Source organism: Trypanosoma melophagium (assembly GCF_022059095.1).
Source record: "Trypanosoma melophagium isolate St. Kilda chromosome Unknown ctg23segment0, whole genome shotgun sequence".
In the NCBI taxonomy this organism is placed as follows: Eukaryota; Euglenozoa; class Kinetoplastea; order Trypanosomatida; family Trypanosomatidae; genus Trypanosoma; species Trypanosoma melophagium.
In genome coordinates this window covers 394,016-406,086 of record NW_027125153.1, presented here as the reverse complement: position 1 = coordinate 406,086, position 12,071 = coordinate 394,016, and the positions used below count along the sequence as shown (strand labels likewise).

Genomic DNA, 12,071 nt, shown 5'->3' with positions numbered 1-12,071 from the left:
GCACTTTCATGAAGTTGAAGCCAAAGTTGACAAGAAAAAAAAGGGTATTAATGGTAGTGCTCTCTTTGAATATAAAATCCTTTTTTTTACTCTTTGTTGTTGCTTTTCTTCTTGTTCTTCATCTTAGTTGCTGCTGTCCTTTTTTTTTCTTTATCTGCTTTGCCGTTGCTGAGCCCAACGTGCGAAGGAGCTCAAGGAAATAAAAAGGAGAAAGGAGAGAAGAAAAAGAAAAGAGTTTCGTGTCCAGGTTGAATTGGGGTTCGCACAGCAAACAAGAAAAGGGGAAGGAAGAAATAAGCCATATCAAGCAGTTTTACATTCGCTTCTCTCCCTCTCACTCTTCCTCATTATCCCTCCCCCGTACCTATCCTTCTCTTTGGCCGCGTAAACATTTATCTATCTATCTATAGTATAGCGTCCATCTCTCCCTCCTGTTGTCTCTGTTGCGATGGCTGTGTTTGAGGCACGACAGAAGGTGTACGCCACGCTCCACGGCACCTTTCACCCGGCCATCGTGCAGGAAGTCGCCCTCGACGCGGAGAGCGGGCAATATCTCTACTACGTTCACTACGTTGAACAGGACAGCCGAATGGATTGTTGGCTCCCCGCCAGTGAACTCAAGGAACGCCGGCAGGGACGACAGACAAGTAAACAACAAACAAGCAAACCGAGTGGTGGTGGCATTACCACGCGAGGACAAAGCCGTTTGGTCGCTGAGCAGGAAGAGGAGGCACCTAGGAGTCCGGCAACACCAGCCTCATCAGCAAAGCGCAGTAATTTGCAGAATTGCGTAAAAGTGTCAACAACACGGGCACGGAAGGACAGCTCGTTCTTTTGCCGCGCAAAAAATATTCACACAATTTGTATGGGCCCCTATGAAGTGGATACGTGGTACTTTTCACCGTACCACCTCGCCCGCCCCCAGGTAAGACAAGCTCTTAAGCAAAATGCAGAACTTTTCGCAGGTGACAAGGAACTGCAATTACGTGGAGGAGACAATACCACTGCATTTCAAACCACTGTGGCTTTAACATCCTTTGTATTACACATTTGTCCTTTCTGCCTACATCCATTTTCAGCACATGATGATGTGTTACGTCACCTGCGACTCGCCTGTTCACGGCATCCACCAGGAAATGAGATTTACCGGGATCCCGTACGGCAGCTTGTAGTTCTTGAAATGGATGCTGTGGTTGAGCCTGTTTTTTGCGAACATTTAGCTCTTTTGTCAAAGTTATTCCTTGAACATAAGGCGCTAGATCACGATATGACTCCTTTTCTCTTCTATGTGTTGTGTGCTGTACAACCGCACGGACTCGAAGTTCTAGGATACTTCAGCAAAGAGAAGCAGTCACCGGAGATGTATAATTTGTCCTGCATCCTCGTATTACCGCAGTTTCAGAGCCGGGGAATTGGACGATTTCTTATTGAACTAAGTTATGAATTGTCACGTCGTGAGGGAAAAATTGGGTCACCAGAGAAACCACTGAGTGACTTGGGTGAAAAACTCTATTTGGGCTACTGGGGAGATACTATCGTCTCCGCTCTTGCTCGTGCTATTGAGGAGAGTCACTGTGTTACACTCGACTACCTTGTACAGGCTACTTTTATGTCACAGGCAGATGTTGTTCGAACGTTGCAGTATCTGAAGCTACTTAATGGGACTCAGATTGTCGTCTCGGAGGAAAGTATTGAGAGATGCTATTCCAAGCGATTGCACCGCGAGCGGAGTGGACAGAATTACATTTTCTACCCACATTTGCTGAGTTGGAGTCCGCACATGTACTATGAGATGAGAGAGCAGGATGTCCCACCTCCTATCTATGTCACTCGAAGTGAGATGAGAGAAAAAGATGGGGATAGTGCTGTCAAGAGACAACGTATTCGCTAGTTATATGCTTCTCTCTTTCTTTCTTTGTTTGTGTTTGTTTGTGTGTGTGATCTTTGTTTCTTCTATTGTTTTTGGTCTCATCCTTTTTTCTTTTCTTTTGTGACGGCAGACATCCTTGTACGCGCTGTGAATGGATTGGCGCTCCATGTGTGCTGTGAAGAAGAAAAAAACAGTATCAGCCAAAAGCAATGAGGCAGTTGGAAGAAAAAAAAATGCCTAGTTGAGCGAGAACAGATTGTGGTGCTCACTCTTGACGTGAAATTATTATACATCCTTATACTTGGGTATACCGCAGTGCACAAGTGTCTCTCTGTGTGTATATATGTATGTGTGTGTGCCTTTTTTTTTTTCTTTCTCTCTCTCCTTGATGTATATCTGTGCATCATTATTTTTCAGATTCACTTTATAATTATTACTTTTTTCCTCCTCTCTCTTTTCTCTTCGTTTACCCATTGCCTTTGTAGAGAAGGCTGAATGCGACGTGTCATATTTTCCTTTCCAGTTCACTGCCGTGCACTTGTGTCGGCTCGCAGCTGTGCGACCAAGGCCAGCACGAATCCCAAGTTGGATGATCTCGCGAATGCATACTCGCAGCTCACACTTAAGGAGCTCTCAGAGCTGCAGCGGCTCATTTTCAAGAAACTCGGCCACAGCGATGAGTTCTATGAAAAGGCGCTTCTCCGCGGACTTGGCGGCGGCGGCGGCGGTGTTATGATGGCCGCACCCGCCGCCGTGGCTGCCGCGCCGGTGGCCGCTGGAGGAGCAGAGGAACCGCCAAAGGCGGAGAAGAAGAAGGTGGAAAAGAGTACATATGATGTGAAACTGGCAAAGTTTACGCCGGACATTAAGGTGAAGCTTATTAAAGAGCTTAGATCTGTCACAAATCTTTCCATCTCAGATGCGAAGGGCGCCATTGAAAAGTGTCCGGGTCTTGTGCAGACGAATATGCGGAAGGAAGATGCCGAAAAACTCAAGGGTCTCTTTGAGAAATTAGGTGCTACCGTCGAACTATTATAAAGATATTCTCTTTCTATGGTGCGATAACAGTTTAGCGGAATTTGCGAGAGAATGTTTGAGGGAAATAAGAGACGAAAAGAAAGAAAGAAAAAAAAAAGAGGTCAAAAAGGATTATGGATAAGAAATGCAATTTTTTTCTTCGCCTCTTTGGTTTTGGTCACGTAGAACCTTGCTGTTTTATCCGTTCTCACATCTAAACATAGATGTGTGCACAGACCACCCAGAGTGAATAGGCCCCCTTTTTTTTCTGCTTGTAACAACTGAAGCGATACAAGAAAAAAGATAACCACAGCCGTAAATAAGATTTATTGTGTATTATGGGTACTTTTTTTTGTTTTTGTTTTCTTTTTTTTTCCGGTGCTAACTATGATGATGATAATGATACACGTGAAGGGTAGGAACGCGAGGGGAAGGCGGAGACAAATAAGAAGCAAAAAAAAAGAAGAAAATAGTACCGAAATAAATAAAAATAAACAGTGAGTAGTAGTGTGGTGACTTTATCACCCTCTCTCTCTCTCTCTTTCTCTCTATCTATATATCTATACATCTCTCTGTGTGTGCGTCTCTGTGTGTATAGGTGTGGGAAAAGAGAATTGTGAGCCGTCTTTTCTTCTCTCGCTTAACAATGCGGCAATACAATGTACGTGAGATCCACGGCCGGCGTGTAAACCCCGACGACGGCACGCTGGAGTATTGTGTGCGATGGGACGGCTACGACAGTCTCTGCGATACGTGGGAGCCACGCAGTAATCTTGCCGTATCTTGCGCTGGGCCAATTACAGACATCGACTCCCATGCACATCACACCGCCCTGCAGCGAATTGCGGTGTGGGCCAACAGCCGTCGAGCAACAAAGCATGGAAGGAATGACAGTAACAGTAGTGATAAGATCGATGATAATGATAATAATGATGAGATAACAAACACACCCCCGGTACACGCCATTGTTGTGCACACCACCAGCACTGACAGCAGCGGCAATAGTGGAGAGACATCTCTCGTGGGATTGGGCGAACGGGTTCTCACAGGTGGAGTCTCTCGTGGACTGAATCCTACAAAGAAGAAAAGGGCACCGGGCCCACAAGAGTACGAGCCGTCGTGTGATCCCGCACTTCTGCTAGAAAAGAGATGGCGAGAGCAACATGCTATTAGTTTCATGCATAATTGCACCGTCGCCACGTCTCGCACACCAGCAGCGTTGGAGTTTGAGTTGGGCTCAGGCATGGACGCGTGTCATGATGCGTCTAGCATAGAAATTCACGGTATCGCACCCGCGATTCTTGTGAAGAGTGGACAAGTGTACAGTGATGTCGCAAGTTGTGCACCGCTAATTGGACGTGAAGAGGCTGAACATTTACGCACTCAGTGCAATTTCAGCCCCACCCTCGCACGTACGACGCAAGAACTTATACGAGGGAAACGGGATCGTCTTGTGGTGCGGTATTTCCTTGGTGAAGGGGATGATGAACACGACAGAACATTATACACCATGCCATTATCTGTCTTTCGTCGTTTCTATCCACAATTATTGCTGGATTATCTTCTGCGTCATACACTAGTTATGGAGTCTCCGTAGTGGGAGAGAGTTACTCTCAAAACGTTCTGTACTATGTCGATATAGAGTTATGGATTTCATACTATTTTATTCTTTCCATTGTTGCTGTTAACTCTAAAGCAACATGGTTAATCAAGTGACTCTGTAGATCTATTTCTCTATCTATGGTTTTATTTAATTTATTTTCTTCTTTTCTTTTACATCTTTATGGGATTTCTAATTTTATCTATTTATTTTGGTAGATCAATAAAAATAAAAAATAACATAAAAAGAAAGGGACACGAGGGCGTTTCCTAAAGACGTTGTTTCTTTTTTGCATTTTTATTTTCTTTTTCTATTTATTTTGAGAATGCCACAGTTGCTTACCTTTGCCCATGGTGTACGATCTCGCGGGGACGGCTTTATAAAAACTCCATCCTCTGGGATGTGGCAATGTACACTTCTGCCAGAACGCATCTTGCAGAAAGAGAAAGAAAATAATGAGTCTAATTATAGGATGGAAGTATCATCTAAGACTTTACTGCAACCATTATCACCACAAATAGCGGATGGGCCAATCATTCAGAACGCGGATCGTCATCCGTTGTTGATGCAGCAAAATATAAAAGAGATTTCAACTATTTCGCAGTCTCATTTACCGCTATTTCCCAGACAATTTCAACTTATCTCCACCAGCAGCAGATACCTTTGCAGCATTCTTGTTGCAGAGCGTTCACACACACCAGATGATATTCGAATTGTTTCTCTGCAAAAAATATCGCCAAAAACTAAACTTTCCGATGTTGTATGCGTTGTCTTTGCGTCTGCAACGGAGGCAAGTTGGGCAGACGTGCTTTCATTTATGCAACAATCACCCATGTGTCTCATTGATGAAGTAAGCCGGGTAGCAATATGGCGACTGAAGTGGGAAGCCCCATATGAGAATGGTATTGATATCAGCAGTACTTTTCTCTGGCGTGTTACATCGCCATTACCACTTTTTGAACAAGTGGAATGTGTTTTTGGAAAGGAGGAGGAAATGGTGTATATTGCGATAGGGAAAGCAAAAGAAACTTTACACACACCGCCAGACCGCAAACTCTTAAAGCCAATACAACCACCACCGCTCCTTCCAAAACCACCACGAGATGAGAGTTTGCGACATACACTTGCTCAGCGAAATTTGTCCAGAGAGTTTACGGATGCTCAAGGAGGAAGTAATGTGGGTGAGACAGAAAAAGAAAGTGAAAAAGAGAAAATAACAACAACGGCAACAGCATTGGAAGTGGGGGTAGCAGAACTCCCAGAATGTAAAGTGCGACCGCCGACCTATGCGGAGATTCTCATGAAAAATACGCGAATGCAAAAACGCGAGAATAAACTTCCAGAAGACCCCTTGCATGATTGGTCTCGACGTCTTATTAAACTCAGGGATGAGTTGCCCCATGATGTGTGCAGTGATGCTGCTCTACAGTTTACAAAGAGTCATGTCTCACAACAGCAACAACAAAAACAAAAACAAAAACAGCGTGATACAGGTAATAGTGGATCCATTGATATATTGATGATGGCCGCTCTGAAAGACTTGATATGTGACGTATTAATTGAGAATTCATGGTGTCGAACGTTGGAACAACGTGATTCACGTGATATTGAAGTACTACTACAAAAGTGCATAGATACAGCTGAAGAAGTTGGAAAGGAACTGCAAAATTGGTCAAGTAGTTCGATGATATTACAGTTCCCATGCCGTATTCAGCAAATACGTCTCGTTCGCCACAAATGCTTTGCGATGTTATTACTTGGACAGCCGGTGGGCCCTACTTTACTGCAGGAGGTATTACGATTGAGTAAACGACTATTGGGATTACTGCGTGGTATACCGTATGAGAAACATGATTTCTCCATTAATGGCGATAACGCAACCACGGGACAAATTGTCTGTGGTGTGTTAAGTGCAGCTCTTGCACTGATGGAAGTATCATTGCTTGTACGGAGAAGCGGTGCACTGCGGGACGACATGACATGTATCGCCGCCTTGTTGTTACTATGGCTCCGTGATGCAACTACCAATACAAATAATAACAGCAGTAATATGTTTACACTTCCCGCTGCACTACTTGCACGTGTGAATGATGCAGCTGCGGCGAAGACGGGTGGTCGTTTGAATGTACTGCGGCGGCGCTGCGAAGATGGCAGTTGTTTGAGTGAAGTACAATCACGCGGAGTGAGTGGAATGACGAGTATTTGTTGTGGAATTGTAAGGCCCGCGTGGTGCAGTGCCGTGTTTGATCAACAGTTCGCACGGACATTGGCACTTGTTAAGCGGTGTGAATCTCCAACAGCAACAAGAATAACAACATCGGCCGCTGGTGATTCCCGGACGGCAAAGGCGTAAAGAAAATGTCGAAAAAAAAAAGACAGTGAATGAGTGGCGGCGGCGAGGCAACGAAATATATATATATATATATATATATATATATATATATATATATATATATATATAATGATAAAGAGAACAAAGTCTCTTGTCTTTCTTGAGAGGTATTTGCCTAACCGCGACATGACACAAGAAAATATTCCTTTCCTTCAGATCCAGAGAGGTTAACTCACAGAGAAAAGTAAGAAACTCAGTTCATTAATGCTCTATAGACGGATGGATACGTAAGATCAGATTACTATTTTTTCTCTTTTTTATTCAAGTACAAATGGAAATGATAAGAAGAATAGTTGTTATTGTTTCTGCTATGTTTTTGTTTTACTTTTTATTTTATTTTTTCTTGTGATTTTTTTGTTTTATTTTGGTTTCACACGGGTGCGGAATTCAGATTATATTAATAATAATAATAATGTTTAGAAGAGTAGCAGTGAATACTTGGTTATTGTTTTTTTTCTGTGTTTGTGTTATTACTTCATTTATTCAATGTATCTGTCTCACTGTTTATGTATTTCCCTATTGATGGGCTTTCTGGTATTAACTTTTCGCGACCATGCATTCTCCCCTTTTCTCTCCTCATCAGCATATATTTCTTTACTCGTTCCCAACTGCTAAGGCGCACTTAGGCCGCTCAAGGTACCAAACCAAAAAGAGAAAAAGAAACAAGAAGCGAACTAACCAAATAACTAACTAACTATATATATTTATATATAAAAAAAGCGAAATCAAACAAGGAAAAATAATGACTGACGCTATTGACGTGACAACATACAGCGACGACAAGTGCCTCGGGCAACCCGCCCCATCGCTCGCCGCCCTCGAGCCCCTCCGCGGCGGCAGTGTGGCGATTGAGGCCGGAAAAGTATACGTGCTGTACTTCTTCAACACCTTCTACCGTGGGGCAGACCCGGTCAACGAGGAGCTCACGGTGCTGTCAGAAAAGTACGGCGATCGCGTCGTGTTTGTTGCCATCAGCAACGACGCCGATAAGGAAAAGACAGAAAAGTATCTCGGCAAGAACATCGTCGACGAGAACACAAAGAAGCCACTCCGTCTCGCCCCACCCCACATTCTCTTTGACGATAAGAAGGCGACCGGCAAGGCCTACGCAACGGTGGCCAATCTCTCTGTTATGTCGTGCCCAATGGCCTTTATTGTGAAGGCCGACGGCACCATTGCGTGGAGACAACAATTCCTGCAGACATTCACCATCACGCAGTCGAACTTCGAGGCGCAGCTGCAGCACGTGCTCGCCGGTGAGGAACTCGAGAGCAACGGCCCGCGGCCCACCGTCCAGATCGAGGAAGAGGCCGCAGAGGTGGAGGATGAAATGTCGCTCTTCTAAAGTTGAATAACAACTAAGAGAAAAGGGAAAGAAATCCAAAGGTAGGAGAAGTGGATGCGTTTTTGTTTTTTTATTAAAGAAAAAAAGAGGAAAAAAGAAAGGAGATTATATGATAAAATAAAAAGAAAGAAGAGTGAAGAAATGAAAGGGATATATATGCTTAAAACGAGAATAAAAAGAGAACCCCCGCCCTCATCCCTGAGGTTGTGAGGGATCCAATAGGATCGAAAGAATGAGAACCTAAACAAGATACTTAAAGTGGGAAGAGACTAGAAAAGAGATATAATGAAAGAAACACGGCAACTTTTTTTTTACGATGATTGTACAGAAAATAGAAATGAATAATAAAAAAGGAGTTTACAGTAGTGGCTGCTTCTGTTACCTCTGTGTTTCACCGATCGCTATTTCCTTGTCTCTTTATACTCGCACTTCTCTCTGCTTGAAGACATCTGCGGAGCGAAGTGTATTCCTCAACAAGCTTCACTTAAACTATATCCACTTTACCTTGTAGGAAAATGTGAAGGGGAACTCTTTTATGCATGATTATATACATAAGTAAATTCGACGGTATACGTCCTTCTTTATCTCATATATATATATATATATATATATATATATCTTTACTTTCTAATGTTTCTTTTCGTTTTATTTTATTTTTTTTTTCGGGTATATATATATAGATAAATAGAGGGAAAAAGATCTTCATGCAGCCTGCGGTGGCAGCGTCGGGGTCAGAATCAAATGAAGTGCTGACGGAGATTCTTCCAGCAAATGGATTTGTATTTCACGAAGTGGAGGATTACACAGGGTTGCTTTGCCCACCCAAACTCCTGCCCATTAAATCCTTTACATTAGAACGGTTAGAGAATCTTGAAAAGCGGATCACGGGGGAAGCTAAAGCAAAGCGGTTGGCCCAGCAGCAGCAGCGAGCAGTGCCTATGTGGAACAGCAGTGCTGCACCGGTGTTATCACCTCCCAGTGGCTTGCGGGGATGAATGACAGGAAGTTACACCCATATATTCATTCATACTACAATTTTTTGAGGTATCACTTTTTCCTTTTTATTTGTTTCTTCGTTTGAAACACACACACATACTTTTGTAACCCAGTTTTAAAATAGGTAAAATATAGGCTCTGTTATCTACTCATTCTCTTTTTTTTCTTTTCTTTTTCTTTGTTCTTGCTTACTTCACTCCTGGGGTGAGGTTGTTGTATTAATAGTCATCAGTATTGAAAACAAAAATGGATGCATTTCCTGCCATATTGCCATCGTCAATGCGACTTGATGTCATAACAGACCCAAAAATACGTGAACAATTGGAGGAGGCAAAAACACTGCGTGAGCAGCGTCTTAGCATATCTGAGGCACTACGGAGTGTCATTCAGGCAAAGGACAAGTGTTTTGTCGATCACGTACCAAAACTTGAGAACTTCAATGCAGAGATGACGGCCAATATCGATGCCCTCACTTTAAAGAAGGATAAAGTCTTTGCAGCGCTTGAAGAACTTAAAGCGTTGCAGGCCAAGTGTGCGAGTTTGCGCCAAGAGCTTCAAGCAATGGATCATGGTTGCAGTGCCCTTTCGCGAGAAATACGAGATGCGGAAAATGTGTTGACCAGAGAGACACAAGAACTCAAACGTCTGCGTGAGGAACGCACCACACGGGTGAGTCGTCTTCGTTTTTCCACAATGGATCAAGTACAACGGGAACTTAACCGAATTGACAAGGAAATTGCAAAGTGTGGCAGTGGAGCTTCTCTTCTGCGTGCCAAACGGGCACAGGTGGAACATCAAGCGAAAGAGGAGTTGCGGGGACTCGCTGCAGCAGACGATCGCATCGCCGCGAAGTGTCGCCGTGTAGAAATATCTCGTGAGGAACTCAACGCAAAAACGGCGGAGCATCAAGCGAAGGAAGAAGAACGTTTAAGACTGCGTGAAGAACTGCAGGCCATGGAAAAAAACCCTGTGGAGCGTAATGCGCAATTCACATCACTCCGAAATGAATTCAGGCTATTACAGAATGAACTTAAGGCTGCGCTTCGCTCACGCAAACAAGAGCGGCCAGTAATTGAAGAGATGGAGAGTCTGCGGCAAACGCAAGAGAAGCATATTGTCGATCTCCGCGCTATTGACAAGAGACTTGATGTACTACGCAAACAGTTGCCGTGTCGTGCCTTTACATATCCACCGAAGTTAAAATCTGCCATCGTCGGAAAAGGTAGTGCAACCTTAGTTCAGTTACAGCTAGACTTTGGTGTAGCTGTCTGTATTGACGGTGTTAGTCCCGGTAGTGGTTATATTGTAGGAAGTACGGCTGACATTGATGCTGCCATGGCCGCCATTGTGGATATCACTAATATGGAAGAAATGTGTAATCATGAAATAAAACTAAAGTACGATCCCACGTTGCGCAGTCGTCTGGTTGGTGCACGTGGTGCTAATGTGCAGAGTATTGAAGAAGAGAGTGGTGCCAGTGTGCAAGTGGGGAATGGTCAAATTACAATACGTGGTACACAAGAAGCTGTAGCAGCAGCAGAACTACTGGTGCAGCGTTTCCTCTCTTCTCAACATCGTGCGGAACTATCTCTTGGTCCATCAGAACTACCACATGTGATTGGCAAAGATGGCAGTGTTATTAAACGCATGGAAGAGGAGACGGGTGTATCCTCTATTCATGTAGACCGCACAACTTCTAAGATAATCATTAGGGGTTTTGAGCCATGTGTAAATGAGGCAGTGCGTCGTTACAAGGAACTTATTGAAGATATCCGTCGCTCTACCATTGTATTACGCTGTGATCATAAAACGGCACGCTTTATTAAGGGGTCTAAAGGACGTAATGTGCGGACCGTAGAAAATACCACAGGTGCGTTGCTGCAAGTAGGGGATAGTAATATTACTATACGTGGCACATCTCGGGCGGTGGAAGCAGCATGTTTGATGTTAAACGACTTACGACGTGTAGAAGTACGTGTGCCGTTGGATATAACTTTAATGCAGCTTTTAACAACCGCTTTGATAGAGGTTCCAGATAGTAACTGTGGCTCCCTCAGAACCCCCAATCATAAAAATGACAAAGAAGAAGGGGAAGAGGGTGGAGCGAGGCCACGAGAAGTATCATCATCGGCAGCAGCATCATCATCATCCTCACCATTGTCATCAAAACAACAACTACAACAAGAACAAGAAGAATTATCAGGTAAACACATCTCCACGATGTTAACACCCATTGAAGCTATTAAACAAGCGTCACATTGTGAGTATATGACGCCCATACGTACAGAAGGAGTTGTACTATTGCGGGGAAAGGAAGAGCATGTCAATAAGGCTCATGTGATGCTCAAGGAGTTTGCACTACAGTGTCACCCGAAAGAAATTAATGTTCCCTTCCCGGAAGTACTCTTCGTCTCTCTCACCCGTCCGCGCAGTGGATCGTCATCGTCATCGTCTTTTATTGGACAACTCACCGCCAGTCACTCACCGCTGCTGCGTGTGCAGTTAAAACGATCTGAGGAAATGGCAGTTGTGAGTTCGCCCATTCCCCATGAAGCGGCATCAGCGGCAGAGAAACTGCAGGAGTTCATTGCGGCAAAGGAAGCATCATCCGTGCGCCGTGTAAAGGAGTTCCCGCCGCAGCGCATTGGTACACTTATGGGAACAGGCAGTAAGAGGTTGCGAGAGCTCGAAGAGCGGACAGGCACACATATTCTGGTGCGACGTGCCGTTGGTGAGGTGCAGGTGTTTCATGAGGAGGGTGATGAGACTGCACTCGCAGCAGCATTGGACAGTATTAAAGAGGTGGCAACAATTTAATTACCAGAAAAGGAAAGGATATCTATTATCTGGC

At 44.1% G+C, this 12,071-nt stretch overlaps 7 protein-coding genes across 7 annotated transcripts; all 7 read left to right on the top strand.

The window, feature by feature from the left end:
• Positions 1 to 448: 448 nt before the first annotated feature.
• Positions 449 to 1,891, top strand: LSM04_004788 (RNA binding activity-knot of a chromodomain; the record flags this gene model as incomplete). Its single annotated transcript, XM_067330334.1, has 1 exon — positions 449 to 1,891. One exon carries the CDS (start codon positions 449 to 451, stop codon positions 1,889 to 1,891), a length of 1,443 nt encoding a protein of 480 aa, XP_067191465.1.
• A 474-nt stretch (positions 1,892 to 2,365) lies between these two features.
• On the top strand, positions 2,366 to 2,908 carry LSM04_000600 (Ribosomal protein L7/L12; the record flags this gene model as incomplete). The annotated part of the gene is made up of 1 exon (XM_067330333.1): positions 2,366 to 2,908. The coding sequence occupies one exon, from the start codon at positions 2,366 to 2,368 to the stop codon at positions 2,906 to 2,908; it is 543 nt and encodes a 180-aa protein (XP_067191382.1).
• Positions 2,909 to 3,533: 625 nt separating this feature from the next.
• LSM04_001132 (Chromo domain) lies at positions 3,534 to 4,484 on the top strand (the record flags this gene model as incomplete). The annotated part of the gene is made up of 1 exon (XM_067330332.1): positions 3,534 to 4,484. The coding sequence occupies one exon, from the start codon at positions 3,534 to 3,536 to the stop codon at positions 4,482 to 4,484; it is 951 nt and encodes a 316-aa protein (XP_067191390.1).
• A 328-nt stretch (positions 4,485 to 4,812) lies between these two features.
• On the top strand, positions 4,813 to 6,840 carry LSM04_004813 (uncharacterized protein; the record flags this gene model as incomplete). The annotated part of the gene is made up of 1 exon (XM_067330331.1): positions 4,813 to 6,840. One exon carries the CDS (start codon positions 4,813 to 4,815, stop codon positions 6,838 to 6,840), a length of 2,028 nt encoding a protein of 675 aa, XP_067191466.1.
• Positions 6,841 to 7,621: 781 nt separating this feature from the next.
• On the top strand, positions 7,622 to 8,224 carry LSM04_007140 (Thioredoxin-like fold; the record flags this gene model as incomplete). The annotated part of the gene is made up of 1 exon (XM_067330329.1): positions 7,622 to 8,224. One exon carries the CDS (start codon positions 7,622 to 7,624, stop codon positions 8,222 to 8,224), a length of 603 nt encoding a protein of 200 aa, XP_067191515.1.
• Positions 8,225 to 8,928: 704 nt separating this feature from the next.
• Positions 8,929 to 9,219, top strand: LSM04_003796 (Cilia BBSome complex subunit 10; the record flags this gene model as incomplete). The annotated part of the gene is made up of 1 exon (XM_067330328.1): positions 8,929 to 9,219. One exon carries the CDS (start codon positions 8,929 to 8,931, stop codon positions 9,217 to 9,219), a length of 291 nt encoding a protein of 96 aa, XP_067191442.1.
• A 247-nt stretch (positions 9,220 to 9,466) lies between these two features.
• Positions 9,467 to 12,037, top strand: LSM04_004721 (K Homology domain; the record flags this gene model as incomplete). The annotated part of the gene is made up of 1 exon (XM_067330327.1): positions 9,467 to 12,037. One exon carries the CDS (start codon positions 9,467 to 9,469, stop codon positions 12,035 to 12,037), a length of 2,571 nt encoding a protein of 856 aa, XP_067191464.1.
• Between the last annotated feature and the right edge of the window lie 34 nt (positions 12,038 to 12,071).